Here is a 26,997-nt window from a genome sequence, read left to right as displayed (position 1 = left end):
ATATGGTCAAAATTAAGTAGAAATTACTTACCCTTAAGATATGGGTGAATTCTATCTCCAAAATCACCTCTTTACGTTCTCTAAAACTCAAAACAATGAAAAACATGAGCAAAATCCGAAATTGGACAAATTAAATCCCTGACAGCGATTCCTTAATCAAGATCGCGACCTCCCAATTACGCGATCGCGATGCATAGATCAACACCGCCTACAGTCCCTTCTACGCAAACGCAAAAGACACCTCGCGATCGCGATAGCCAACTGACCATTTCTCTCTACGAACGCGGACAAGCTCACACGACCGCGATGCTGTAGCCAACACTTTGTGATCGCGGTCTCCTCATCGCGACCGCGAAGAATAAAACTTCGCCTTCCAAGTTCCTTCTATGCCATCGCGGCACATGCCTCGCGTTTGCGATTCACTTCACTGACACTAGAAATCAGGAATTCCAAAATGGCACAAAATGATCCGAAATACACACGAGTCCCCAAAGATCCCATTCAACCATACTAACTAGTCGTGAACCTTCCACGACATATCCAAAGCCTCAAAAAAAATAACAACATCAAAAGTAAGAACCAAAGATCAATTCAAATGATGAAACTCTCTTAAGTTCATGAATTCAAACTTCATTAGAAGTGCCGAGTCAACCCGAGCCGCCCAAGGTCTGAACCAAACACACTTACAAGTCTAAAATCATCATACGAACCTACAGGAATCTTCAAATCACCAATCCAGAGTCGTCTATACAAAAGTCAAACTTTGGTAAATTCTTCCCCTTAAAGTTTTCAAATTAAGAATTACTCTTCCAAATCACTCATGAACCTCTCGAAAATCAAAAACAATCATGCTTGCAAGTCATAATACATTTTATAAAGTTACCCAAGGTCTCAAATCAAAGAAAAGAATGCTAGAACTCAAAACGGCCGGTCGGGTCGTGAGTTGTGGACCAAAAGTGTTAATTTTTTTGTATATATTGAAAATTATTTCTTTTAAGTAATACGAACGAAGGACCAATAAAATGTATTTGCACTCTATACATTAAGGGCCACTTTGATTTTTCCCCCCCTAGTTGTTTCAAGTATTTTTGAATATTCAGATTTAAAATATATCTTTCAAACGATAAGTAACTCTAAAATGGTCAAATTGAAAATATTTCACGACTGCTGAAGCTCTTCGCTTGAGCCACCATATACCAGAAGCATTACAAGACGAAGGCAGCTGTTCTGGTTCTTCCGACTCCTCTAGTCTTCAGCTTCAGCCCCTTCACCACAAATGGCGATTCGAGAGCCCTCATCACTGCTTCTCTTTCTATTAACAATTTCAGCACTTTCTCTCTCATCCGAATCTCGCAGTGATACCAATCACGTCTACCCCCCCTGCGCCGATGCGAAGGTGCAGAGATCCGACGGGTTCAGCTTTGGCATCGCATTTGCTCCAAGAAATTCATTCTTCATCAACAGCAGCAGCTCAGTCCAATTATCTCCTTGCGATCGTAGGCTCTCTCTTTCTTCAGCCAACTCTCAGCTCGCTCTCTTCCGCCCTAAAGTCGATGAAATCTCCCTCCTCACCATCAACACTTCCAATTTCTTCCCGGTATCCCTCTCTTTATTTACCTTTCTCAAATTTTGTATATTTAGGGAAAATTGAGGGGGAGCTTTGGCAGATATGAGGGTAGATCTGAAATGGGTTTGTTTTGATTTTGAACGGACTAAAAACTTACCCGCATTGGGTGTTTAAACTAACCCAATGAATATATGGCACATGTTTTCAGACACACTATTATCACTAAATCATTGTTAATTAATATACATTCTTACTTTAATTTATCATTTAAGCTGTGTATAAGTTTGACTGGTTATTAATATTTGAATATCGGGTTCCTATAAGCTTTCGAATAGGAAATGTGCTATAACCATTTAGGTTACTTAGATCATAACATGCTAATTTTAACTATACCTTGGTGTCTTTTTCTTCTAATACCAGAAATACATTGGGGAGTTATTAATGGTGCTACTAGCTGGAAACATTAAATGTTGAAAAATCATCATGTTTATCACGTTACAATAACAGATTTGTGGTGTTATAAATAGACTGTAAAACTATATTTCAATTTTTCTATAATTGGTGATATCCTAAAAGTAATGTTAAAATGTTATTGATAGTATTGCCTTCTGTGGTGTATCTATTTTGGCTGATGCAGAAGTTGGTGTTCCAAAATGTTCTAAATTATAGATCAGTGAAGAATATGTTTTTTCGCTCATAAACCATATATGCCTCTGTCAACCAATGTACATAATTATAGATACAGATATTAAATGACTATATTCTGATTTCGATTTATAAGCAACTACAGCTGGGAATTTATATAAATTCTCAAGAAAACATGATGAGAAATGGATAGGAAAATACTTTGAACCAAAAAGAAGAAACGATAAAATAGACACACAAACTAAACAAGAATTTCTTAAGTTAAGAGGGAAAATGATGAAATGTAGAAGACTAGAAGTACTTTACCTTACTCAAAGACAAACATGATACCAGAACGTTAATGCTACCTATTGATAGCATGAGTTAATTGAAGATATTAAACAGAAAGATTAGAGTTAGGCTTTGCCAAAGTGCAACATGTCAATTTTCTTGAAGCATTCAACACATTCATGTTCTAGTGTCACCATTGGGTTTGTTTAAGAGTGAACAAGTTTCTTATCTTTCATAAGAATTAGCATTTATGGCCCATCTAGTTGTGAAAGTACTAGGAGAATTCTTTGGTGAAGTCTTGTAGGCACATTTATGGCCCCTCTTTTTATTTTTTTGGGGTGCAAAGTGCGCGTCCTGGCAAGCCTTCCAACGCGTAGCGCCATCGACGACCCTGTGGTCTTGGCCGCGCCAAGTGACAAGCGCGCATGTGCCTATGTCGCCTCATCAATAGCCCTCGCTAGCGCCCCAGCCACAGGCAGATGCCAACAGAGCCCCTCGGCAGGCTGCGCCTCTCGGCAGGCTGCGCCCCAGTGCGCGCCCGTTGTCAGCGCAATCAACCCAAGCCCTGCGGCCAGCGCCGCGCGCGCAGACCCTAATGCTAAAGACAAGGTTGCCGCCAACGGACCTGCTTTTACCTTGTAGGAATCTAAGTCCTTTTTTGTTGTAAATATAGAGTAGTTTTACTTCCTGTATTTCCATTATGATTCTCTAGATTATTTATGTCAAATCCTATATCTTTGGTTTATTTTTTTAAGCATTATTTGGGGGGATCAAGTAATCAAACTTTCAAGCAAGCAAACAATTCTCTGTATTGGTGTCTCTCCCCCTCGACATCGTGTTGCCTTTCTGTAATAGCTTTCATTAATGCAATCAAGCTTTCTTTCATTCTCATTCTCTTTTATGTTCTCTCAATTGCTCTTGACATCGGTTTTCTCGTACGACACTGACAGTCTCGTCTAGCGTACGGAGGGGACCCTAATTGGCGGATAATAACTGCATGGACATCGGTTGCTTAGCCTTACGTCGCCTTTCCAAGACATTTCAGGAAGGCGCCGCGTAACAGTTTGTATGCAACACTTAAATTTCGTGCTTTTCTGCAAAAATGTACTTCCATTAGAAATGAAGACACTGCCATCATCCCCGTATGGTTCTATTCTTTGACTTAATATCATTTGGTGTCTGAATGCATTTGTTAGAAACACATTGCAGAGATTGGTAAAAATGGGACTTATGTCCATGAGCAATACTCGACTTTACAAAATACACTTTTAGTTGTGAAAATAACTAGGAGAATCATTTGGTGGTCTGTAAGCACCATTATGTTTTTTTTGGATGCAAAATTTTGTTTACATTACATTTGAAGTTTGAGCTTTTGTTTCAAAGTCTACGCGTATTTAGTTGCAAAAATTACTAGGATAATTGGTTGGAGCTTGGTGAAGTCTTATTCAAACCTTTTTGTTCTTTTGTTTTGGTGCTAAGGTATGTTAACATAAAGTTTGAATTTCCAGCTTCTGTTTGAAAAATTACATCTTTTAGAAGTGTGGACAATGCCAATACACCCTTAGTAGGGTTTATCTTTGACCTTAACCTCATTTGATGTCTTAATACATTTGTTTGAAGCACGTTGTAGAAATTGACACTCATCATGTCAAGACCAAATTGAGAAGAACATTGGGGGCCATTGTTATGATATATTCAAACTTTCATGCATGATAAAACAATACTTCCTGCATCCCAATTTATGTGAAGGTGTTTGACTGGGCATAGAGCTTAAGAAATAAATGATGACTTTTGAAACTTGTGGTCTAAAACAAACTTAGAGATTTGTGTGGCTAGAAGTAAAAAGGAAAATTTAAAGTTCAATTGTTACTACGTATAGAAAGGTGTTATTCTTTTTGGGACTGACTAAAAAGGAAAAAGTGTCACATAAATTGGGACGGAGGGAGCAGTAGTTTTTTCCCATGTAAAAGGCAATATATGAAACATTTGGATGGGTGAACCTTAAATATATCCATAATGAGGAACTTTTGAAGGGCTTAATTCTGCAAGTTGAGACAAAAAGACACACCTTGGGCATTCACCACAATATAAAAGATGTATATTGGGCCAGAGATCACCATGGAGCACAAATGACCAAACTCTCTGAAAAGAATTCATTGTATCACAAAAGCAAAAGCCCGAGATCACCGTATATGAAAGTTCACTTCTCCTTCACTTGGTGCTTCTTGTTCATCCACAATTTTACTGTATTCTACTTCTTGTTAATTCTGTTTGAGGTGGAATTGGTTGATTCTTCTGAAAAGTCAATTTTTAAACAATGTAGCTCAGAATCTATTACTCTTTAATTGCAACTACCCCAAGACGCTTTCCTGGACATATCTAGTTCTTATGCCTGAATAATAGCCAAACTGCTAGTGATGTTAGATTATCCTACTCTTGCCTGCCAGTCTGGCCTACTTATACTCCTTGGTTGCCTTATGACTCCAGTCCTTGTGTAGGTCTGAATAAAGTGTTGTTTTAGGGTTCAGTAAGATGTGAAAGTTGAAAACTGGATGTAGTTTAGAATTTAAACTAATTTGTCTATGAGATGAAGGATTGAATTTAGTAGTGAAGGCATCCTTTATTTGGATAATAATTGATTTATGAAGCTAGTGTGACATGTTTAACAAACTGTCTTTCTTGAAAGTCTTCTATTCTAATTTGATGACCTGAGGCATCCAGTGGTGTGGTCTACTTGTCAATGAAGTGGGTTGAGAAAATAAAGTCTCAGGTTCAAATCCATCGGAGGCAAAAACACTAGGTGATTTGTTCCCAACTGTCCAAGCTTTAGTGAACAGAGTTACCTCGTACCTATTACTGGTGGGAGGTTGCAGGTATCTCATGAAATTAGTCGAGGTGCACACAAGATGATCCGGACACCACGGTTATCGAAAAAAAAAGATGACCTGACAACTGTGGACGCTTAGGAAAGAGAGTCTGAATAGAATGGAGTAAGTTGATGTGTCTGTAAGAGGGAATATGTGGCGAGAGGGAAGTCATATGAGAATCAAACTACTGTAAAAATGAATTTGTATTACTCTTGAATTCAAAGAGATGGAAGAGTTTTTATGAAAAGGAGTGAAGTAAATCAGGATGATGAAAAAAATAAAAGAGAAAATACAAAAGGCGTAAATTGGAGGAGTAGGGGAAAGTGGAGGAGTAGCTTTCAGTAGTCATTTCCTTTGATTTTGTTTTCCTTTTTTCTTTTTAATAAGCTATAATTTCGTCAACAGAGAGTATATTGGGGGCATGCATACGATCCACCAGTATTAGCTTCCTCCTTTGTTCTGAAAAGAAGGCTATAGTATGAGAGGGATGAGATAATGTTTTGCCATGTTACTCTCCTTTGAAGGTATTCTTTTGGTTTCCGTGGTAAGGTGGTTGGGATGTTGGGAATGTGAATATTTTCCATTAATAATAGTGTCTGGGCTAGTTTGCTTGTATTTCGACTATTCACTAGCTACCAGTTACCTCCCACCACTATAGGTACTTAGTAACTCTGCCCCACTGGCTCCAAGGTTTAAGCATATGGGAAGAAATCAGTGTTATCAAAGGCGAAAAACACAAAAAAGTTCTAAGGTCTGTTGGGGCTTTAAGCGCAAAACGCAAATAAAGCGTGTGCTTTAATGAAGAAAGGCACAAATGGAGAAAAACGACAAATATGTATGTGTAGTCCAAGTCTAATATCTATAAGCATGAATACCAAAAGAATGGCAAAATACATAAAGACCCCATTAAACTTGTCCAGAAAATATGTTTGAACACTTAAACTAAACGGGTGATTTTTTACCCCCCTAAACACATTGTGAGTGGATTTTATTCCACCCTAATAGCTGATGTGGCAAAAAAATAATAAGAAAAGAATAATTAAGCGCGTACATAATGGAAATATAAAAAGGTGGGCCCCTTTCTTTTCTCTTCTTCAGATCGCTTCAACCACGCCTTCTTTCTCCTCCTCCCCCTTTCTTAAGATATTATTTCATTCTCTTTCTTCTTTTTTCTTTTTTTTTCCTACTTGCTACAGTTAGTCACCGGCGCCCCAAAATTCGAAAGACTATCATGAATCCACCAACCAACTGCCCAAACAAAGAATCTTAGGCTTAAATTCAAGTCCACTGGTTCAAATTAGAAACCTTCGATCACAGCAATAATGGTGTGAATGAATGAAATTGTTGGTTCCGTTGAAAATTTTGGCCGAAGGTGTCATCGTGAATTAGTCAGGTAGCAAATATTGGTTGTTTTGAGTGGTTTGGGGTGTTGGTTTGGGTTTTGTTTTGGTCGAATCTGAAGCTATCAGTGACCACTGGGTCTCCAACGATCTTATTTTTTCTTGTTTTCCTAATACATGTCTTTTTTTTTGTGCAATTTTTCTATGTGGTATTGGGTTTCCCTTTTGCTTAGTATTATTATTGAAGCATTTTAATGGTTAATTAGGATTATTAGTGTAAAACTATGAGTAAGAAAAAAGAAAAAGAGGAAAGTTAAAATATTTCTGAAGTGGCGCTGACATGGTTTTGACGTGGCGCGCGTGTGTAAAACATATCATATTGTGAGACTGGTATTAGTATTTCAGGGGGGAAAATAATTCACTCCACATACGTTTAGGGGGGTAAAAAATCACCCGCTTAGTTTAAGTGTTCAAACATGTTTTCTGGACAAATTTAATGGGGTCTTTGTGTATTTTGCCTAAAATTGAAGAACATTTATGATAAAGTGAAATATCAATTGTTTAGTGTCGCCTCTTCAGGATTACGCTCATTTCCGGGGAAAAGTATGCCTTAGAACCTTGATGACAATATTGAAGTGCCCGCTAAGCGAGGCAAAGCGCTCAACATATTTTGAGCCTTGCTTCGGGGCTTAAGCGTGCTTTAAGCGCGTCTTTGATAACACTGGAAGAAATCACCTGACATTTGGTTGCCTGCTAGGTTTGAGCTATAATGGCCCATGATTTTCATCCCACTTCATTGACCGTTAGGCTATACCCTGGGTTTTGTTGGGAGTATGATTCATTTCAAATCTCCCACCCCTGCTCCTCTCCAAAAAGAAACGTCAGTAATTTGCAACTGTTAGTGCAGCTCAAGTTCCCCATAGCTTCTATAATGCTTGCGTAAATATTTAAATTCAAGCTATTTCTTGCAGAATATGTTAGACTATTTTTTGAACCTTTCCTATGTACATGAAATGTTGTTTACTGTGATAGACTCCTCGAAGTTCTTTTTGGTTTAGTATTTCTCCTTCCTTTTTATACTTTTACATTTAACAAATTATAATCTTAACATGATTATGAAAGCTGCTTTATTTATTTGGTTCAGCTTTGGCTCTCAATTGCCCTTTCTTCCTGCACCTTCTTTTTGCAGCCTTAACATTCTTTTCATTTTTCCGTTGTTTTCCCTCTTATGGAGGTTATAAGGGAGAGGGGTGGGCTAGAGTGGGTTGTGGAGGTAGGCACTGGTGCTTTAATTGGCTATTCTTCTCTGAGTTGAGGTTTTCTGTCACAACTGCTGCATCACTTTTTCTCTTACCTCTGTGGCAAAGCAAATTGCATTTATTAACTTGTCATGAGCTTTTAATTGTATTCAATTCACTGTCTTTGTAGATTCAGTGATATTCGTAGATTATTACTCGTATGTTTCATTTAGCATGTTTGGTATATAGAGGGTTTATAGTTCAATACATTTATGCATCCTCTGATCTGTATTGCTTCTACTGCACAACAGGATTCTTATGGAGGATACATGGTAGCGTTTGCTGGTCGGAAGTATGCTGCAAGGTCTTTGCCAGCTTTTGTTGCTAATAGCACATTCACCATAACAAGTTTTACCCTGGTGAGCAAACAAGCTTTCTGCAAGTTCTTGGCAGCACTCTGATCAAATTTTGTGTTAAAGAAATTTACCATGAATCCTGATATTTTTTATACAGGTACTCGAATTCAAAAAGGGTAGGCTGGAGAACTTATACTGGAAAAGAGATGGCTGTGCATCATGCTCAGGCAACTCCAACTTTGTGTGCCTCAACAATCAGGATTGTGCCATCAGGACTAATAACTGTAAGAATAGAGGTGGTAGTGTTGACTGTAGCCTTGGGATACAACTTACCTTTTCCGGCACAGATAAGCATGAAATGGTCTTCAATTCATGGTATGAGGTGAAGAATCTCCGTCAATACTCCCTCTACGGCCTTTATTCCAATCTGAGAAATTCTCTCACAAGTCAATACAACAAATTTTTCTGATTGTAGTTGATGCTTGTTTGTAAAGTACATATTTTTACTTCTTGAGAATGCCTTTTTCTTTCTGACTTGATCATTCGCGGTGTTTTCTGTATCTTGATGGCTTTGTAATTTTTATTTACCTGAATCCATCTGGACATCTTTTGTCAACAGAATTTCTCTTCCCTATTTTGCTAATTTTGGCGGTGGTGGAGCGTAATTGAGATTTTACCTTCAAATACACGATTAAGAAGTCAGATGGTGAATTGTCCCCCTAGTTGGTGGATTTTCTTTTTCTTGTTTCTTCCACAGTTTTGACCAACGGTTGGATTACATGCTTTTTTGTGGGTGCTTGATCTACCTCTCTTTTTTTCCTTGTAATTTCTTTTCGTTTTTTGGGTATCACCAAAAGCAGTAGTACTGGTTTAGCTGAAGGAAGTATCACCATTCCTTTTTCGTAAGATGCCACCCGTAAATGAAGCATAACCGTGGACGTATGGTCTTTGAAAATGCCGATACACTGCATTTCTTTGGAAGAGCAACTGTGATGTGCTTGACGGATATACTTCCTTCTTGAATGGTATACTTACCAACATCATGAACATGGGTAGAGCTAGAATATGAGTTACGAGTTCGATATAACTTATTAGCTTTGACCCAAACTTTATATTTATCTTCATGAATTGCTTCTAAAATTAAGCATATTAAAATAATGCTGCCTTTTTCAAAAAACTTATTAGCTTTGACCCAAACCTTATCCTCAAAATTGAAGAATAATACTACTACTAGACGAAAGTTTTTCCCCCACCTGTGGAAGCATAAGCTATTTGAGCACTTAAATAATTCATCAGTTTCGAAACTACTTAGAGGCCCAAGTAGACAATGGCCGCCGGACCTCTTAGGGGCATAGTTTTTAAAAAAAAATATTTAATTCATTAGATTAAAAATGACATATACAAAAGTATAATAGAAAATATTTTTTTGATTTTACAATAGATAAAGTTTAATATATTTTGTTACATGTCGTTTCATAATGTATCGATGTATTGTACTGTATTATATTGTATTATATTGTTTGATAGATACAACATTTGAATAGATTGTATCGTTTGCCGTCGTTTGATGATTTCAGGCACCAATAACATGAATAATAAACTTGCAACATTAGTAAGAAAAATTAGGATATATAGTAGAATTATTAAATAAAAAATGTAAGGTAAAGGATAAAATATGATTATTTAATAATATGGAAGGGCAAGATGAGAGAAAAAAGGTAACAATGCCACCACACCAAATCCGTCGTTACATAAAGTGACACTTTTCGTCGTTATGTAACGACGTTTTAACAATATGATATAATAAAATTAAAGTAACAATCAAAACAAATATTGTATGTAAAGTAAAAATACGATATAATACAATACATAACAACATCCAAACAAGCTGTTAAGGAGAAGGGATATGGAGAAGGGCCTTTATATCATTTGCTTGATTTATCCCGGGATAGGAAAAATACCAAAATTGTAGTATAACTAATCTTAGAATTGTTTATATTAGAAATAAAAATCCAACCAAATATGAAATTAAATAATTCTAGATTCAATCCTGGAATTATTTTTTCATTATCCCATGAACTACACGTCCCCTTAGAATGCTCTGAAATACAAAAAAAAACTCGAGTAAATACTGAAGTACTAGTTATAAGTTGGTTTAAAATCAACAATATAGGGATAAAAAAATATAATAACAACGTATGATTTAGAAATCTAAATTGCTATTTTCCCTAAAACAATTCTTCTAAAACGAATTCCGAAACCAAATTCCAACGTGCACCAAGGTGCAATTCGAAAACAGAACCTTAATTCAAAATGGAATTATTTTGCAGTTAGTTTCTTTGAACCAAAAAGAGAAGTTTGGAACTTCTTCATCTTGCGTTTCCAGTTTTCCTTGTAGAAAATGCATGTTTCCCCGTGCAATGAGAAAGCTGTGTCGGATAAGCTGCAAGTTTAACTCATCTTGTCCAAAACCCCTCAATGAAAATAGTGCTCAATGTCTTTTCAGACACTTCACAGTCTCATCATCATCTCCACTTGAAGAACACTATCCTAGTATTCCCCGTACCAGAAGAACCCAACGGCACTATTTAAGCAAACTATTATTCTCGCTAGCTAACTCCGCATTACACTACAAAGAAGTCCATAGTCAAGTGATTGTTTCAGGATTTCAAAGCAATATTTTCCTTAACAACATCCTTATCCAGTCGTATTCACAAGCCGGATGCTTGGTATATGCCCGTACCTTGTTCGACAAAATGTCTAAAAGGGATATAATAACTTGGTCTTCAGTGATTACTATGTATACCCAAAGTGGGTATTATGAGGAGGCCTTATTGGTCTTCTCTGACTTTATAAGTAGTTATGAGGAGGACCCAAATGAGTTTCTCTTGGCTAGTGTTGTAAGCTGTTGTGGACGGTTAGGTAGTGCCGTGAAAGGTGCTCAATTGCATTGTTTTGTGCTTAAAGCTGGTTTTGATCAGTTTGTGTATGTTGGTACGTCTTTAATCGATTTTTACTCCAAGGGTGGAGATATAGGTGCGGCAAGACTAATTTTTGATGATTTGTCCGTGAAGAGTACGGCCACTTGGACCGCAATAATTGCAGCGTGTGCAAATGCGGGGAAGAGTGGACTTTCCTTGCAGCTATTGAGAAATATGTTGGAGACTGATGTTGTTCCTGATAATTATATGGTTTCAAGTATCTTGGGTGCTTGTTCGTCGCTTGAGTATCTTGAAGGAGGAAAGGAAATGCATGCATACGTGCTTAGACGAGGCGCAAAGATGGACGTTACAATGACTAATGTTCTTATTGATTTCTATATGAAGTGTGGTAAGGTTAAGACTGCAAGGAAAGTGTTTGATCAAATGGAAGTTATTGACACTATTTCTTGGACAACAATGATCTCTGGGTACATGCAGAATTCTTCTGACTGGGAAGCCATAAGCATGTTTAGAGATATGAACAGTTTAGGTTGGAGTCTAGACAGATTTGCTTGCAGTAGTGTACTTATCTCTTGTGGCTCGCTTGAAACTTTAGATCTGGGAAGACAAGTGCATGCTTATACCGTGAAAGCTAATGTTGATTCTGATGGCTTTGTGAAGAATAGCTTGATCGATATGTACTCAAAATGTGATTCATTTGGTGATGCAAGGAAGGTTTTTGACTGTATGGTTAATCATGATGTAATCTCTTATAATGCCCTTATTGAGGCTTGTTTAACGCAGGATAGGCTGTATGAAGCTTTTGAACTATTTGCTGAAATGAGAGATAATCTGATTCTTCCAAGCCTTTTGACTTTTGTTAGCCTGCTTGGTGCTTCAGCTTCACTCTTTTCCTTGGAGTTGAGTAAGCAACTTCATGCTCTCACCATAAAATTTGGTTTTTCGGCTGGCATGTTTGTTTGTAGCATCCTAATAGATGTTTACTCAAAATTTTCATCTGTTAAAGATGCAAGGCAAGTATTTAATGAGATGAATGAGAAGGATATTGTTGTATGGAATTCTATGTTGTTTGGGTATATACAACAGTGCGAAAATGAAGAGGCTCTAAAGCTCTTCCTAAAATTGCAGCATTGTTTGCAAAAGCCAAATACGTTGACTTTTGTTGCCCTCATTGCTTCTTCTAGTAACCTAGTAAGTCTCCTCCACGGTCTCCAGTTTCATAACCAGATTGTAAAAGTCGGCCTAGATTTTGATCCGCATGTTACAAATGCACTGGTTGATATGTACTCCAAGTGTGGAAGCTTGGAAGAAGCACAGAGGATGTTTGATTCTGCTCTCCAGAGAGATATCACATGTTGGAATTCTATGATATCCACTTATGCACAGCATGGAGAAGCAAAGGAAGCTATTAATATGTTTGAGAAAATGATAAGTGATGGACGTAAACCTAACAATGTCACTTTTGTGGGAGTGCTTTCAGCATGTAGCCATGTAGGGCTTGTCGAAGAAGGATTGCATCACTTCTATTCCATGTCCAGGTATGGTATTGAACCAGAAACAGAGCATTATGTTTGCATTGTTTCTCTCTTGGGTCGGGCTGGTAAACTGGTTGAAGCAATGCAATTCATTGAACAAATGCCCATTCCACCAGCCGCCATTGTGTGGAGGAGTTTGCTTAGTGCATGTAGAGAAGCTGGTCATATAGACCTAGGAAAATATGCAGCATCGATGGCGATATCTATTGATCCAAAAGACAGTGGATCATATATCCTACTTTCAAATATTTTTGCGTCTAAAGGCATGTGGATCAATGTTAAAAAGTTAAGAGAGAAAATGGATAGCAACGGCGTGGTGAAAGAAACAGGGTGTAGTTGGATAGAAATAAATAATGAGGTGCATTTGTTTATTGCAAGGGACCAAAGTCATCACCAAACTGATTCAATATATTCATTTATGGAACTTCTGATTCGGCATATGAAAGGGATGGGGTATCATCCTGAGGAATGAGGATACTACCTTCTCAAATGAGTAACCTCTGTTTGTCAGCTTTGCTGTGGTACGTGAAGAGTCGTTGGTTGAATCTTATTGAGTTATTTTCTAATGGAAGTTTTCCCTATTTTCTTTTTGGTTTTAGTTTTCCCACTGCGTTTTCTTCTGTTGCAATGATCTATCATCCATCATTACGAAATGCCTCTTCTTTGTTTGTACTTTTCTCTAAGAATAATGACATATAGCATCATCATCTCTTCATCATTCTTCCAGAAGTTTGGATTTCGGATTTAGAGATTCTTTCTGTTCTCACACATTTTCTTATTCATGTGTCAGATATGCTATTTTCAAGAACATAAGTGAGCAAGGTGGTCGTAGATGCCCAAAATGACAATTAGAAGCAAGACATTATGTTAGGGTTCTATTGCTGTCGAAGGGTGAGGCACTTAAGTGTTCCAGTGTAATCATTGAATTTAATACATCTCAGCTTCCGATAAATCGAAATCATGGATGTTAGGAATTATAATTGTTAAGCTTTCTTAAATTCCTTATTCTGGAAATAAATAATTTTTTTTAACTTTATCAAAAAGTTTATTATCACTAAACTTTTTGGTTTCACTAAATCTCATATTGCTTCTAGAAACTATACAGTCAAGTTTTGCACCGAACCTTCTTTGCTCAGAGGGTTTCGAATCAAGCAGGCAGAAAGTATGTGTGGTCACCAGCCCCTGCTTTACATGAGTTTACTACGTGTCACATATTCTTATTTTCTGTCAGACACTAACGGGAGTATAAACGTTGTTAACCTTTAAAAGAGACGACCTACTTAGAGTCTGCCCTTAAAAGTAGCTGCCTTTTCTTTTAAGCCATACTTGGACTTTCAAGTAGGTATACATTCTTAATTCTTTCCTTAGTCTTTAAAATTGGTCAGTCCAAAACTTCGGAAGATAAAAAACTGCTTTTGTTTTTTGATCATGCCTTATATCATTTTCTAGTTTTTAATCTCACTCTCTCTCCCCCTCCCTCTCTCTCTAATTTTTTAGTATTGAAGTTAATGGAAGTACGTTAATGGCTAGCCAGTTCTGCAAACAGCAACCAGTGTCATACTAAGATTAGATTCCTGATATAACTGTTGTGAACCATTTCCCAGTCAGTCTCATTTCGGTTTTACTGGATTCTACAGTTTTGGCATGCTAATTTTTTTTTAAGTTCCTTGGCCTATATCTCAGAATTTAATAAAAAAGAAGTGCCAATATACCTATTGATTATGATATTGCAGTGCTTTCCAGTCTGTATGTCTCTGGGCATGCATATATATATATGACTGGTCATACTTGGAGTAATCATATTTTCTTTTATTTGGCAGTTTTCTTTGTTTGGCAGTGCAACTTTTGCTAGTCAGTTCAGCAACAAAACTGAAACTGTGGACCAAAATGAACAGTTGCAACAATGCATCAGCTCTGAATGGAAGATATTGAAGAATCAGGTGTGACTGTTTCCTCATTATTCTTTCTATGTGGAGCTTATCATATTCCCAGATATTTGGCGAAACTATCTGGCTTTTGAGTAAGTTTCCATCTTCATGTGATGATATACTGCACTTGTTTGGAAGTGGACTAGGAAGCAAATATAATCAGAATACTTTTTTGTTTATTTATTTGGAGAAATAACTGGATTTCATTTGATATGCACTAAGGTGTAAAAAGTATGTAATATATGGGTGTATATAATTTTCTTATTCTTCTCTATCCCTACCCAACTGTCTTTATGAAAAGGTCTTTCTTCCTTATATCAAAAGAATATTTAAACTAAAGGTATCTCGTCACTCCCCACATCCCATTCTATATTATAGATCATCTTCTATTCCTCTCACTCCAGATTGTCTAAAAGAGGCCTCCTAATGATGCTATTCTGAATGTTGCTTCTTTCTCTTCCAACCCGCCTGTCTCCACTACTCTTCTCGGAGTATCCCACTAATATTACATATCGAGAAAAGTAAACTCCACATTAGGATAGCAATGATAAAAATGGTTTCTCTTCACCGCACTCCCTACACATACAATAAAAACTGACAATAATCCTCCTCCCCCGTTGATTATCAACCACTAGAATTGCATTTCATGCTACCCACCAAGTGATTCAAGTTACTATGGCGCCTTTGTACTCCATATTCTATTCTATACCTCTTTCTTACCACATCTTCGTGATATAAGCAAGGAAACACGAAAAAAAGATTAGCAATAGAAAAGAGAAAAAGAAGATTGAAGTTAGGCATAAACTTGATTATAATAGCCAATAAATGGTAAAGAGAACCAAATACCTTCTATTATAGAGTCAAAGTAGCAGCTAATTTTATGAAACCCTAAAGAGGAATGATCCGTCAAAAGGAATGATTCCTCAAACAAGCTCCATTGTAGTTTTCAAGCAACAAAGGCATAGCCAATTCTTACAAGAGCGTTCTAATATCATCGAAGTCTAAAAGGCTAAAGACCCTAACAACAACTATATATACTAAGGGTTACATAAGACATAAATAATTACCTAAAATGACCCTTAGACTACAACTTCAATAAAATAAATTAAATGGGCTGGTGTGGCAATAGCCCTATGCTGTCCAGTGATGGTGTGTGATCGCCACTCGCTTGGGGCAGCCCACTTTGCTCTTTGATGCTTGTTCCTTGGAGCTTCGGTCTTGGTCTTCCTTCTTGAATTCCACCTTTGTGCTGTGAAAACTGCAAAAGCAAATTACCTACTGATGTTGGGCATATTTATTTATGTTCTAAAAACTGCAAAAGCATCCTATTTTTACTGTCCTTTGAGTGTTTTTTCTGTTAAATATGCCCAACTATGCTTAATTGTTTGCTTTTGTGGACTTATGAAGTTATTAACGGCAATCCAGGAACAATTTGAACCAAAATGGATAAAAATGAGGTTCCGGGGAAGTTGCGCTCTACGCAATTATCGCCCACAAAGGACCTGGAGCACAAACAGCTTACACTACGGCATGAGTATAGCGAGGAGCACGAATTTTGAAGCCTGGCCAGCATAGTCTCGGTCCATCATGTGAATATCGGGTAAAGGGAGGCCCCCTGCCAAATTCAAGTCACACTATAGCATGATGGCGCGAGCAGCAGCATCTTTGGATGACCTCGAGAAAAAGCGATTACAGGATAATTGAGTTTAAAGCGCAAGTACCTTGTGAAGGTCATTTACATCCTCGCCGTAGTCGAGCAATAATGCAAGTATGGCGTGAAGAAAGAATTATGGGGAAAAAGCTTTGAGTGTGTTATGGTAAAAATGGGATTTTTACCCAATTTAAAAGCTCCTGAGAAGAATGCAGAGGAAGCAAGAGGCGATTTGGAGCTCAACTTGGTTGTAGAGTTCTTTCTTTTTCCTTCCATCTAATGATTTCTGTATTATTTTGGGAACTATTTGAGATTGTTATTATGGCTACGTGTGCTTAGACTCCTAATTTCTAGGGTTATGGGATCTTGACATGAATGTTGAAGTTTGATGTTTTCTTGATGAATTAATTTCAGTTTGGGTTATTTATTCGGTCTTGAGGCTAATTGTTTGATTACTTAATCACCAATACGACACTATATATGCATTTTGATTTTAACTTGAAAAAAGGATCTTTTAATTGCAATAAGATTGAATAGGACAAGTTCATGAACCTAGGCATTAAGACATGATTCACAAATATGATAGAAATATACTAGAAATATACTATCTGTGTGTGTTGCTTAATCATTAATTACATGAATTTATTATGTCGTTCTTATTACGTCTAATCTCATAGAAACATAGGGTTTTAAATTACTAAAATAGGCGAATAGAGATTGAAAGATTTCTCTGAGTATAACTAAACATGTAAATTGAGAATCTTACGAAAATGTCCAAAATAGGTTCAAATTTACCAACATCTAACCATTAGTCACAAATTTACCGAAATTAGTCAAGCGCTTATAAAAATTGAAAAATCAGATAAAAATAAGGATTTATTTCCTCCGAGAATCATGCACAAACATCTCCTTCCATATTTTTAAGCGTGATCAGTAACATTAGATGCAAGACGGAAAGGAAATTTCATGAATGAGGTAGCAAACAAGGTGATGAAATATAAAGAAAAAGAATATACAACATTCCAATAACCTAAGCAAAAAGGGACCTTTTTAATGGGCAAAATTGAATTTCATTGAAAACAAATAGATGGGTCAATATACAAAATTTGAGAATGATTGGAGGTGATTTTGACTAGTTTCGAGTCACATATCATCTTCTTCCATGTTCATCTTGTTTACTTCGAATTTGGCTCAATTTTCAATTCAAACCACCTAAAATCTCCACTAGATCATCCCAAAATTGGGATTCACACTCCTTAAGATGTACTCAATCTATTCCAACAATACCCACTCGAAATAAATTTCAATTTTGAAAACCCAAATTTTTGAATTCAAACTTAAGCAATCTTCAATGGCTGTCCATGGCGTTTTCAGTTGAATTCTTCGACCTAATCCAACAAACTAAGGTTTAATAGTGATTTAACAATTGTGTTTGAAATCATGTTAACTATATTGTTCAAAGGTATACATAGTAAAAATAATGGATCCTTTAAAAACTGACATCAAGTGAAAATTATTTGGATTAAAATGACATTTGAGCCTTTTAAGGTAGATATTTGTTTTGGGCTAGTTTTGGCTGAAATTGTTTATGGACTGACAATTTGGGTAGTTTTTCCTTACACAAGAATCTTATGGAAACGAAATAAGTTCAAATTTACCAACCTCTAGTCATTAGTTACAAACTTACCAAAACTAGCCAAGCGGTTATAAAAATTAAAAACTCAGATAAATAAGAATTCTTTCCCTCCGAGAATCATGCGCAAAGATCTTCTTTCATATTTTAAAGCGTGATCAGTAACATTAGATGCAAGATAAAAAGAAATTTTCATGGATGAGGTAGCAAACAAGGTGATGAAACATAAAGTAAAAGAATATACAACATTCCAAAAACCTAAGCAAAAAAGGACCTTTTTTACTAGGTATAATTGAATTTTATTGAAAATAAATAGATGAGTGAATATACAAAATTTGAGAAAGATTGGAAGTATTTGGACTAGTTTTAAGTCAAAATTCATAGTTGAAATCGAGTTTATGAATCAAACATGTATCTCACATACTACATGGATATACACAAGAGATACATATTTGATATACAAGTGATACACAAATAATACACTAGCGATACACAGTGAGATACACATATCATCATCTTCCATGTTCATCTTGTGCACTTTGAATTTGGCTCAATTTTCAATTCAAACCGCATAAAATCTCCATTAAATCCTCCCAAAATTGGGATTCACATTCCTTATTAAGATGTACCCAATCTATTCCAATAACACCTACTCGAAATTGTCATAACCCGAAATTTCCACCTTCGGACCTTGATTGCGCCTAACATTTCACTTGCTAGGCAAGCCAACGTTAGAATAATATTAACTAATTTTTAAATAATCTTTACATTATTAATAATCAAGGAAACAAAAGCGGAAGCAAAATTTGAAATATAGTGAAATAATCCATAAATGCAACGGTGTCTAAATACCATCCCAGAATTGGTGTCACAAATGCACGAGCTTCTAGAATAAATAAAAATAAAGGTCTGAATAAAATAAAGCTGTCTGGAAATAAACACACAACTAAAGTAAAATAGACGGGGACTTCAGAACTGCGGACGCCATGCAGTTATACCTCAAGTCTCCTCTGGTAGCTGAAATCCGAGCAAGTCTATGGTACGCCGCTGGGACCAACTCCGAAATTTGCACAAGAAGTGCAGAGTATAGTATCAGTACAACCGACCCTATGTACTGGTAAGTGTTAAGCCTAACCTCGACGAAGTAGTGACGAGGCTAAGGCGGTTCATTTACATTAATCTGTACGCAATATTAATAACAACAACAAATAAATAGAAATAAATCAGGTAACCCATTTATAATAATTGAAGCCAACCCAACAGTCATAATTCATTATCATTTCAACCAATTCTGTTGCAGCGTGCAACCCGCTCTCACAATATATTCACATTCAATTCTGTTGCAGCGTGCAACCCACTCTCCCAATATATATTTCTTTTTATCAAGTCTGTCATATATTTATTTCAATCAAGTATGTATATAGACTTTTAAATAAGTCTGTTGCGGCATGCAATCCGATCCCGCAATATTGACTTTTAAATAAGTCTATTGCGGCGTGCAATCCGATCCCCCAATATTAACTTTTAATAAGTCTATTGTGGCGTGCAACCCGATCCTCCAATATGGACTTTTTAATAAGTCTGTTGCGGCGTGCAACCCGATCCTCCAATATTTCCATTTACCAATCCTTATAGAAGAAATTTCCCCAATAAATGCAATAATTAATATAAAATTATAAGACAACAAGCATACAATAATTATGAAACAAACAATGAAAAATAGCAGATTATTATGGAAATCAGGGAAAAAATAGGCAGTTTAATATTTAATATGCTAAATGTCAAATAACAATTAAAACACATAATTCAAATAGCATGTAACAATTAATACAGGAATTCAAGAATTAATATTTGACAAAGAATAGGAGAGAAACAATAATAATAATGATAATAATTTATGATTTAAAATAATTTATGATTTTTCAAGTAAGCAGCCAAACAATTAATTTGACGACGTATCGACACTCGTCACCTTGCCTATACGTCGTTCACATGCAATTCACATAATAAATAAATTTAGGGTTCTATTCCCTTAAGTCAAGGTTAACCACGACACTTACCTCGCTTTGCAACTTCCGATCAATTATTCAACCACATCTTTTCCCTTTTAAATTTGTATCCGAAAGCTTCAAATCTATTCACAAACAGTTCGATATATTCAATATTAATCATAGGAATTAATTCCATATGAATTTATAAATTTTTCGGATAAAAATATGAAATTCATTAAAATATTTGGCAGTGGAACCCACGTCTCAAATCTCGGAAAAACTCACAAAATCCGAACACCCGTTCCGATACGAGTTCAACCATACAAAAATTGTCCAATTCTAATATCAAATGGACCTTCAAATCTTAATTTTTCATTTTTGGAAGATTTTATAAAAATCTGATTTTTCTTTTATAAATTCAAGGATTTATGATATAAATGAGTATGAAATCATGAAACATAATCCATATAGGATAAGGAACACTTACCCCAATGTTTTCTCGTGAAAACCGCCCAAAACTCGCCTTACCCGAGCTCAAAAATTAGATATGGTTGAAAATGGGTCGAAACCCCATTTCTAGAACTTAAGTTTTGTTTTTCATATTTTTATTCATCGCGATTGCGGAAATTCGTTCGCGATCGCGTAGAACAACTTTGCCCAGATTTATTTTACTCTTCGCGATCGCAAAGCACATTTTTGCACAGGCTGCCACTTTGCTCTACGCGAACGCGACATCACACACGCGAACGCGAAGCATAACCCCGCAGACCTACGCGATCGCGGACCGTTTCATGCGAATGCGAAGAACAAATTTGAGTACCCCAACTTCTGCCTCATTTCCTCTTCGCGAATGCGAGGACTCTATCGCGAACGCGAAGCTTTACACTCTGACCCTCGAACGTGTGCCCTCGGTCGCGAACGCGAAGCATAATTGTGCCAGTCCAACTTTCCTCTTCGCGATCACAAGAATGGCTTCGCGATCGCGAAGAACAAAACACCAGATAACAGCAGAAGCTAAAAACTAGATTTTTCTAAGTTCAAAATCATCCCGTAGCCTATCCGAAACTCACCCGAGCCCTCGGGGTTCCAAATCAAACGTGCATACAAGTCCTAAAATATCATACGAACTTGTTCGCGCGATCAAATCGCCAAAATAACACCTAGAATTACAAATCGGACACCGAATCAAACAAAATTTTCAAGAAAGCTTTAAAACATATATTTTTACAATCAGACGTCCGAATCACGTCAAATCAACTCCGATTCTCACCAAATTTGGCAGACAAGTCATAAATTTTATAGTGGACCTATACCGGGCTCCGGAACCAAAATACGAATCCGGGGTCAATAAATTCAATATCAGTAATTTCTTAAAAATCATTAAGCTTTCAAGCTTTTAATTTTTCTTTAAAATTTCATATCTCGAGTTAGGGACCTCGGAATTCGATTCCGGGCATACGCCCAAGTCCCAAATCATGATACGGACCTACCGAAATTGTCAAAACACTGATTAGAAATAGATTAGGTTCACTTACCCAAGGTTTATAGGTGAAAATTCCCTCTCCAAGTTGTCTCCTTACCGAGTCTAGGGTTCAAAAATGAGAGAATGAACTAAAAAATCCTGTCCCTCAGCTATTTGTCCAGTCACAGGTGTCTCTTTTCCGAACTGGGGTTCGCAATTACTGTCGCGACCCAAAATCCACTATAGGCTATGATGGCGCCCAACGTCGCCGTCAGGCAAGCCAACGGTGAATTATCAACTTAATTACTCATTTTGTTATTTTTAAAATCATAAATCCCATTAAATAAATAAAGTGAAATCTGGTACTCGTAGAAGCCTATGATTTTCTTTACCAAATCCCATATAAAATACAAAATTACAAGGTGAAATGATAATAGTAACATGAACTACAATAATGAGCATCCTCTAGGAACCCCCAAAACCCGATGTCACAAGTGCATGAGCATCTACTAGAAGGTACAATAATAATTCAACATCTGTCTGGAGTAAAAAATAGACAGGATAATATAATTAATTAAGATGGAGACTTCGTATGCTGCGAGTCGTAACATGGAATGCAGCTCACCGTGAAGTCCCCGCAATAGCCGCGCCTTTGCACCCCAAAGACCACCAGACATATATATACATGCACAATAAATGCACAAGTGTAGCATGAGTACGTAAATCAACGCGTACCCAGTAAGTATCTAGCCTAACCCCGGTGAAGTAGTGACGAGGGGTCGACATCGATACTTACTAGTGGTCCAATAAATCAAATACAGTAGGAAGTAAAAAAATATGAGGCATGGTAAATAAACAGTATAAACAAATATAGGTACGTGGTACAATCCTCCTCTGAACAGTAAACTCAAGCTATCAATTATCGGTCACCTCCTCAACCAGAGTATATATGTAAAATGGTTCCCACCAGATAGGTCGTCACAACTCAAATCAGGAAACCTCAAAGATACGATGGCATCTTGTCAAATATTACACACGACGCTACCGAGGCGAACGGCCCGATCCCATAAGAGTGTTTCATGAAGTTGCCAAGGCGAATGACCTGATCCCATAAGAGTACTTATAGAAATGCCGAGGCGAATGACCCAATCCTATTAGAATATGATACTGCCGAGGACGGACCGATCGCATAAGAGTGTGGTACATAATCCTGTCGAGGCGAACGACCCGATCCCATAAGAGTGTGGTACATAATCCTGTCGAGGCGAACGACCCGATCCCATAAGAGTGTGGTACATAATCATGCTGAGGCTAACGGCCCGATCCCATAAGAGTGTGGTATATAATCCTGCCGAGGCGAACCACCTGATCCTATAAGAATAAGAAGCTTTAACGGGTCCTTGACCCCACTCACAAATATACGTGTGAGTTATGAAATTTAAAGAAGCTTTTCGATGTAAACCCACATCGCGAGAGAAATTCGTAAGGGAAGCACAATTATTCCACGGCTAATCAAGTAGCTCGTCAAAACTTTTACAATAGCGAGTCTATCACTGTACGCAAGCCTTGTCTCAAGTCGTAACACAAAATAAAGGAATTAAACAGGCAAGAATAACTCAAATAGTATAATTAAAGCATGGCGTAAACCTAAGTCTACCTGGATAAATCAGGAATCCTAACATACGCACAGACACAACTTCACCTCATACGTGCGTAGCTCCCACAACATGTAGCACATAAAAATATAACACCTACGGGGTAAATTCCTCCTCACAGAGTTAGACAGGAGACTTACCTCACTCCGAAGTTCTATAACCGGCTCCAATGCCTCTCTAACACCTCGACTCAAAGCCAAATGATCCGAAACTAGTCAAGCAATGTGCAAATCAATCAAAATATACTCCAATGCTTATAATTAATCAATTTATAACAATTCTCAACTCCGCTCGAAAAGTTAATAAAGTCAATCCTTGGGCCCACATGTCCGGATTCCGAAAATTTTCGAAGATAAACTTTACCCATAACATCACGAAGTCAAATACATAATTTATTACAAATTCCATGTCCAATATCATGGTCAAAATCCAAAAATATGATTTTTAGGTTTTTCTTCACAAATCCAACAATTTCCACCAATTCCATGTTAAAATCTGAATATATAATCCATGTAAAAGAGTTGGAAATTGAACAAAATTACTTACCCAAAGATTATAGATGAAAATCCCTCTTCAAAATTGACTCTTACCAAGCTTAGGGTTCCAAAAATGAGAGAATGTCTCCAAAAATCCCGTCTCTCAGCCCTTTTACCAGGTGCAGATGTCGTATTTGTGACACAAGGTTCGCATTTGCGTACCATCGCAATTGCGAATGCTCATAATTGTGGACAAGTGTTCACAATTGTGAACCAAGGCAAAAATCTACAGACTTTGCAATTGCGAACAAATGCTCGCAATTGCGAACCAAGGCAAAAATCTATAGGCTTTGCAATTGCGAACAAATGTTCGCAATTGCGATACTTGAGCACCAACAACCTATTCCGGCACGGAAATGGGCATAACTCTCTCATACGACATCGGAATTCGATGATTCTTATTGCTATGACTCCGTAATTACAATACGGATCTAATGGTTCAATCAAGTCACAAATCAAAGGTCGTTTTCTCAATATAGTGTCTTTTATACCCAAGAAAACGATGCTGAAACATCAAATAAGAGCACGACACAACCCAAATACATCTGAAACACACCCGAGGCCCCCGTGACCCCGTCCAATTACACAAACCAATCCCAACAACATAACACAAACCTTCTCAAGGAAACGCAGTGTCCCCAGGCAAAAGGGATGTCAGTACAAATAATGTACCGAGTATGTAAGGAATAAAAACCAGTAAATAATAGACATGAGAGAAACATGGAGTAAAAGACTCGACATGTACATCTGCATAGCTCAGTGAATAGTTTCATTTTTTATAATATCATATATATGCGTATAAATGTCATACCATGCATAGGTATATATGTTCATAACATCGTCAAGCCTCTGAGGGCATCCCATCATATCATTTCGGCCACTGTAGGCAAATCATCAACGTATACCAGCTGATCAGGTGGCGGTGTGTATATAACGTCGTAATCTTTTCCCATATTCCATATACTATATATATATATATATATATATATATATATATATATATATATATATATATATATATATATATATATATATACGCGTATATAACGCCATCTGGTCATGGGTCAATGTATATTTATAAATGCATGAAATGCATAAGAAATACGTTAATAAGATTTTCTCGGAATATTATAAAATTAATATGTGTGTCGGATACATTTTATCAAATACGTATTTTTCTGAGACCCATGAACAGAAGATATAATAATAATTCACATGGGGAGTCAAGAATATAGACACCCCTAATATTTCTATGATTAGTCATTTATGAAAATTGTGCATTTGCTCATTTCGTTCATGTCGTATAGATCATGCCAAAAAAGAAAGAAGGGATAGCCTTAACATACCTGAGCCGATTCTCTTGACAATCCCTTTAACATACGTTTTGTGCGAAAATACGTGACGGCAGATTGAAGTAGGAAAAAATTCGTAAGATATTCTTGAAAAAGATTGTATCATGCTCTCTTAGAATTGCAAATCCTGTTGCTATTACGTAGTATAACTTCATACTAATTCCTTTGTTGAAGATTCGATTCTTGGAGATTTTGGTGAATTTGATCAAACTCGTTATGGCTTTCCTTGCTAGAACAGTAACGTTTCCATTCCTATCTTTATGAATTGTTGAAGATGCTTATAAAATCTCACGTTACTTTGAATTGGTGAAGATATTTCGTTGCTTATGTTGATATATGCAGATGCATATTAGAAGGTCTCATGTAGTTTACGTTGGTTATTCATGACTTCTTAAGGTTGAGATGTTTTATGACTTCTTAAGGTTATTCATGACTTCTTAAGGTGGAGAATCTCACGTGGCTTAACCACATACCTTGAATCCTTAATCTTTGCCACATAATCCATAAGATTTAAGAGTCATAAAGCTTGGGTGGCTTGTTGCCACGTGGGGTTCTTCAATTATCCAATAATTTTAATTAATCTCCCACTAAAGATTATTAATTACCCAATTATCCGCATAATTAAGAATTATCTTGACTTACTTAAAATATCACTCACTTTTAATACACTTTATACACCTTACTATCATGGCCATGTGGTACCTTGTATGGTACTAGTCCATCAATACTGAGTATTTTAGCTCGGGTCGTATTTTATCTAAAATGTCAAACTTCGACAAAATTCATTTTCTTCGATTTACTTACCTTCTCACTTTCACGAATTTATTCGTCACTTGTTTGAAATAGCATAATGCTTATAATCTCAAAATAATCCCATTCCCGAACTTACGTTGATTAACTTACGATGAAACTTTAATGTACGAAAATGTGGGATATAATATCTCATTCCCGAGCTTTCATCAATTTACTTATGGCGTAATTTTACGTACGAAAATATGGGGTGTAACATCATTCCCCCTTTGGAACATTCGTCCTCGAATGTTGACTTATGCACTTATCATTCTCATAACTCATAGCTCTCGCGAATACTTTAATACTCTTCTTGCCATTTAGGCAACTGTTCTTTGAATAAACCCAAAGGCCAGGGCATTCCCCCCTATAGGCCTCTTTCTCACACCACAGTCCGTGGTTGGAATTCTTCCAATCTCGTAACTCTTGCTACCTTCTGTCATGTAGCTTGTATGACTTTTTCCTTGTATGTGCTCCTATGCGACTCTTCTTTCCTTTTTCCTCCAGTTTTTAGCCAATCTCTAGGCCTCACTTTATAAGCATATACAGAGCTTGATAAGATGTCCCTCTGGGCATCTATGGGTATATTGACTTTTGTCATCCTGGAACATCAAGCGAGACATCACATCATCTCTAACTCTTCTTTACTCTCTTAATTAGACCTCTTGATACTTAGAAACCATAGGTTGGAAAATATGCCACTGACGACGCCGCTACCATTCCTGGATACTGAATCCCAGTGCTTCTAACCTTCTATCTGTAGTATGGATTATTCGCAACCTTCTGCATTTGAATATCTCATGCGTTGTTCACCTTTACCTTACTTACCTTAAAATCTCGCATCACATCTTTTATATCTTTCATGACCTTGCTTTAACACAAGTATAATTCATATCCACAACTTGAAGCTCTATTATAATACTTGCACCTCTGGTAAATACACAATCGTGAGAGCTTCATGTTGACTTCTTATGAGGCTGGTACTCTTCTGACTGGCTTTGTCGTAGAGCCGTTATAGAATATGGTTGTTGTACTATCTCTCTTGTACCTCTGATATTAAGAGTGATTCTACAACTTCCTCAATCACGATTTCTATAATTTTTTGGATCCAATAATCAGACTCTTAATTTACTTTGTTGATGTAACTCTTTAGTTTCCTCTTCCTTCTGATCAGCCTTTATGTAGGCGTAAGCTATCTTCCGATCTGCGGCTCATGGTATTACTTTAGCCTTCCATGGGC

At 36.8% G+C, this 26,997-nt stretch overlaps 2 protein-coding genes across 7 annotated transcripts; both read left to right on the top strand.

Moving 5' to 3' along the window:
* The first annotated feature begins 1,124 nt into the window (after positions 1–1,124).
* LOC104102525 (uncharacterized) lies at positions 1,125–8,926 on the top strand. Its single transcript, XM_009610252.4, has 3 exons — positions 1,125–1,597; positions 8,239–8,346; positions 8,441–8,926. Exons 1-3 carry the CDS (start codon positions 1,277–1,279, stop codon positions 8,750–8,752), a joined length of 741 nt encoding a protein of 246 aa, XP_009608547.1. The 5' UTR covers positions 1,125–1,276; the 3' UTR covers positions 8,753–8,926.
* Positions 8,927–10,471: 1,545 nt separating this feature from the next.
* On the top strand, positions 10,472–16,777 carry LOC104102524 (pentatricopeptide repeat-containing protein At4g39530). 6 transcript variants are annotated; one of them, XM_070191077.1, is made up of 4 exons: positions 10,472–13,253; positions 13,551–13,651; positions 14,581–14,780; positions 16,114–16,777. In XM_070191077.1, the coding sequence occupies exon 1, from the start codon at positions 10,689–10,691 to the stop codon at positions 13,230–13,232; it is 2,544 nt and encodes an 847-aa protein (XP_070047178.1). In that variant the 5' UTR covers positions 10,472–10,688; the 3' UTR covers positions 13,233–13,253; positions 13,551–13,651; positions 14,581–14,780; positions 16,114–16,777. The 6 variants fall into 6 exon arrangements, with proteins under 6 accessions (XP_070047178.1, XP_009608543.1, XP_009608545.1 ...); XM_009610248.4 differs by having other exon boundaries at positions 10,472–13,281; positions 14,581–14,700; XM_009610250.4 differs by having other exon boundaries at positions 10,472–13,281; positions 14,581–14,700; positions 16,096–16,777.
* The last annotated feature ends 10,220 nt before the right edge of the window (positions 16,778–26,997 follow it).

This window comes from Nicotiana tomentosiformis, chromosome 1 (genome assembly GCF_000390325.3).
Source record: "Nicotiana tomentosiformis chromosome 1, ASM39032v3, whole genome shotgun sequence".
NCBI lineage: Eukaryota > Viridiplantae > Streptophyta > Magnoliopsida > Solanales > Solanaceae > Nicotiana > Nicotiana tomentosiformis.
Note: the sequence above shows the minus strand (reverse complement) of the source record. Positions and strands in the feature narration are given on the sequence as shown.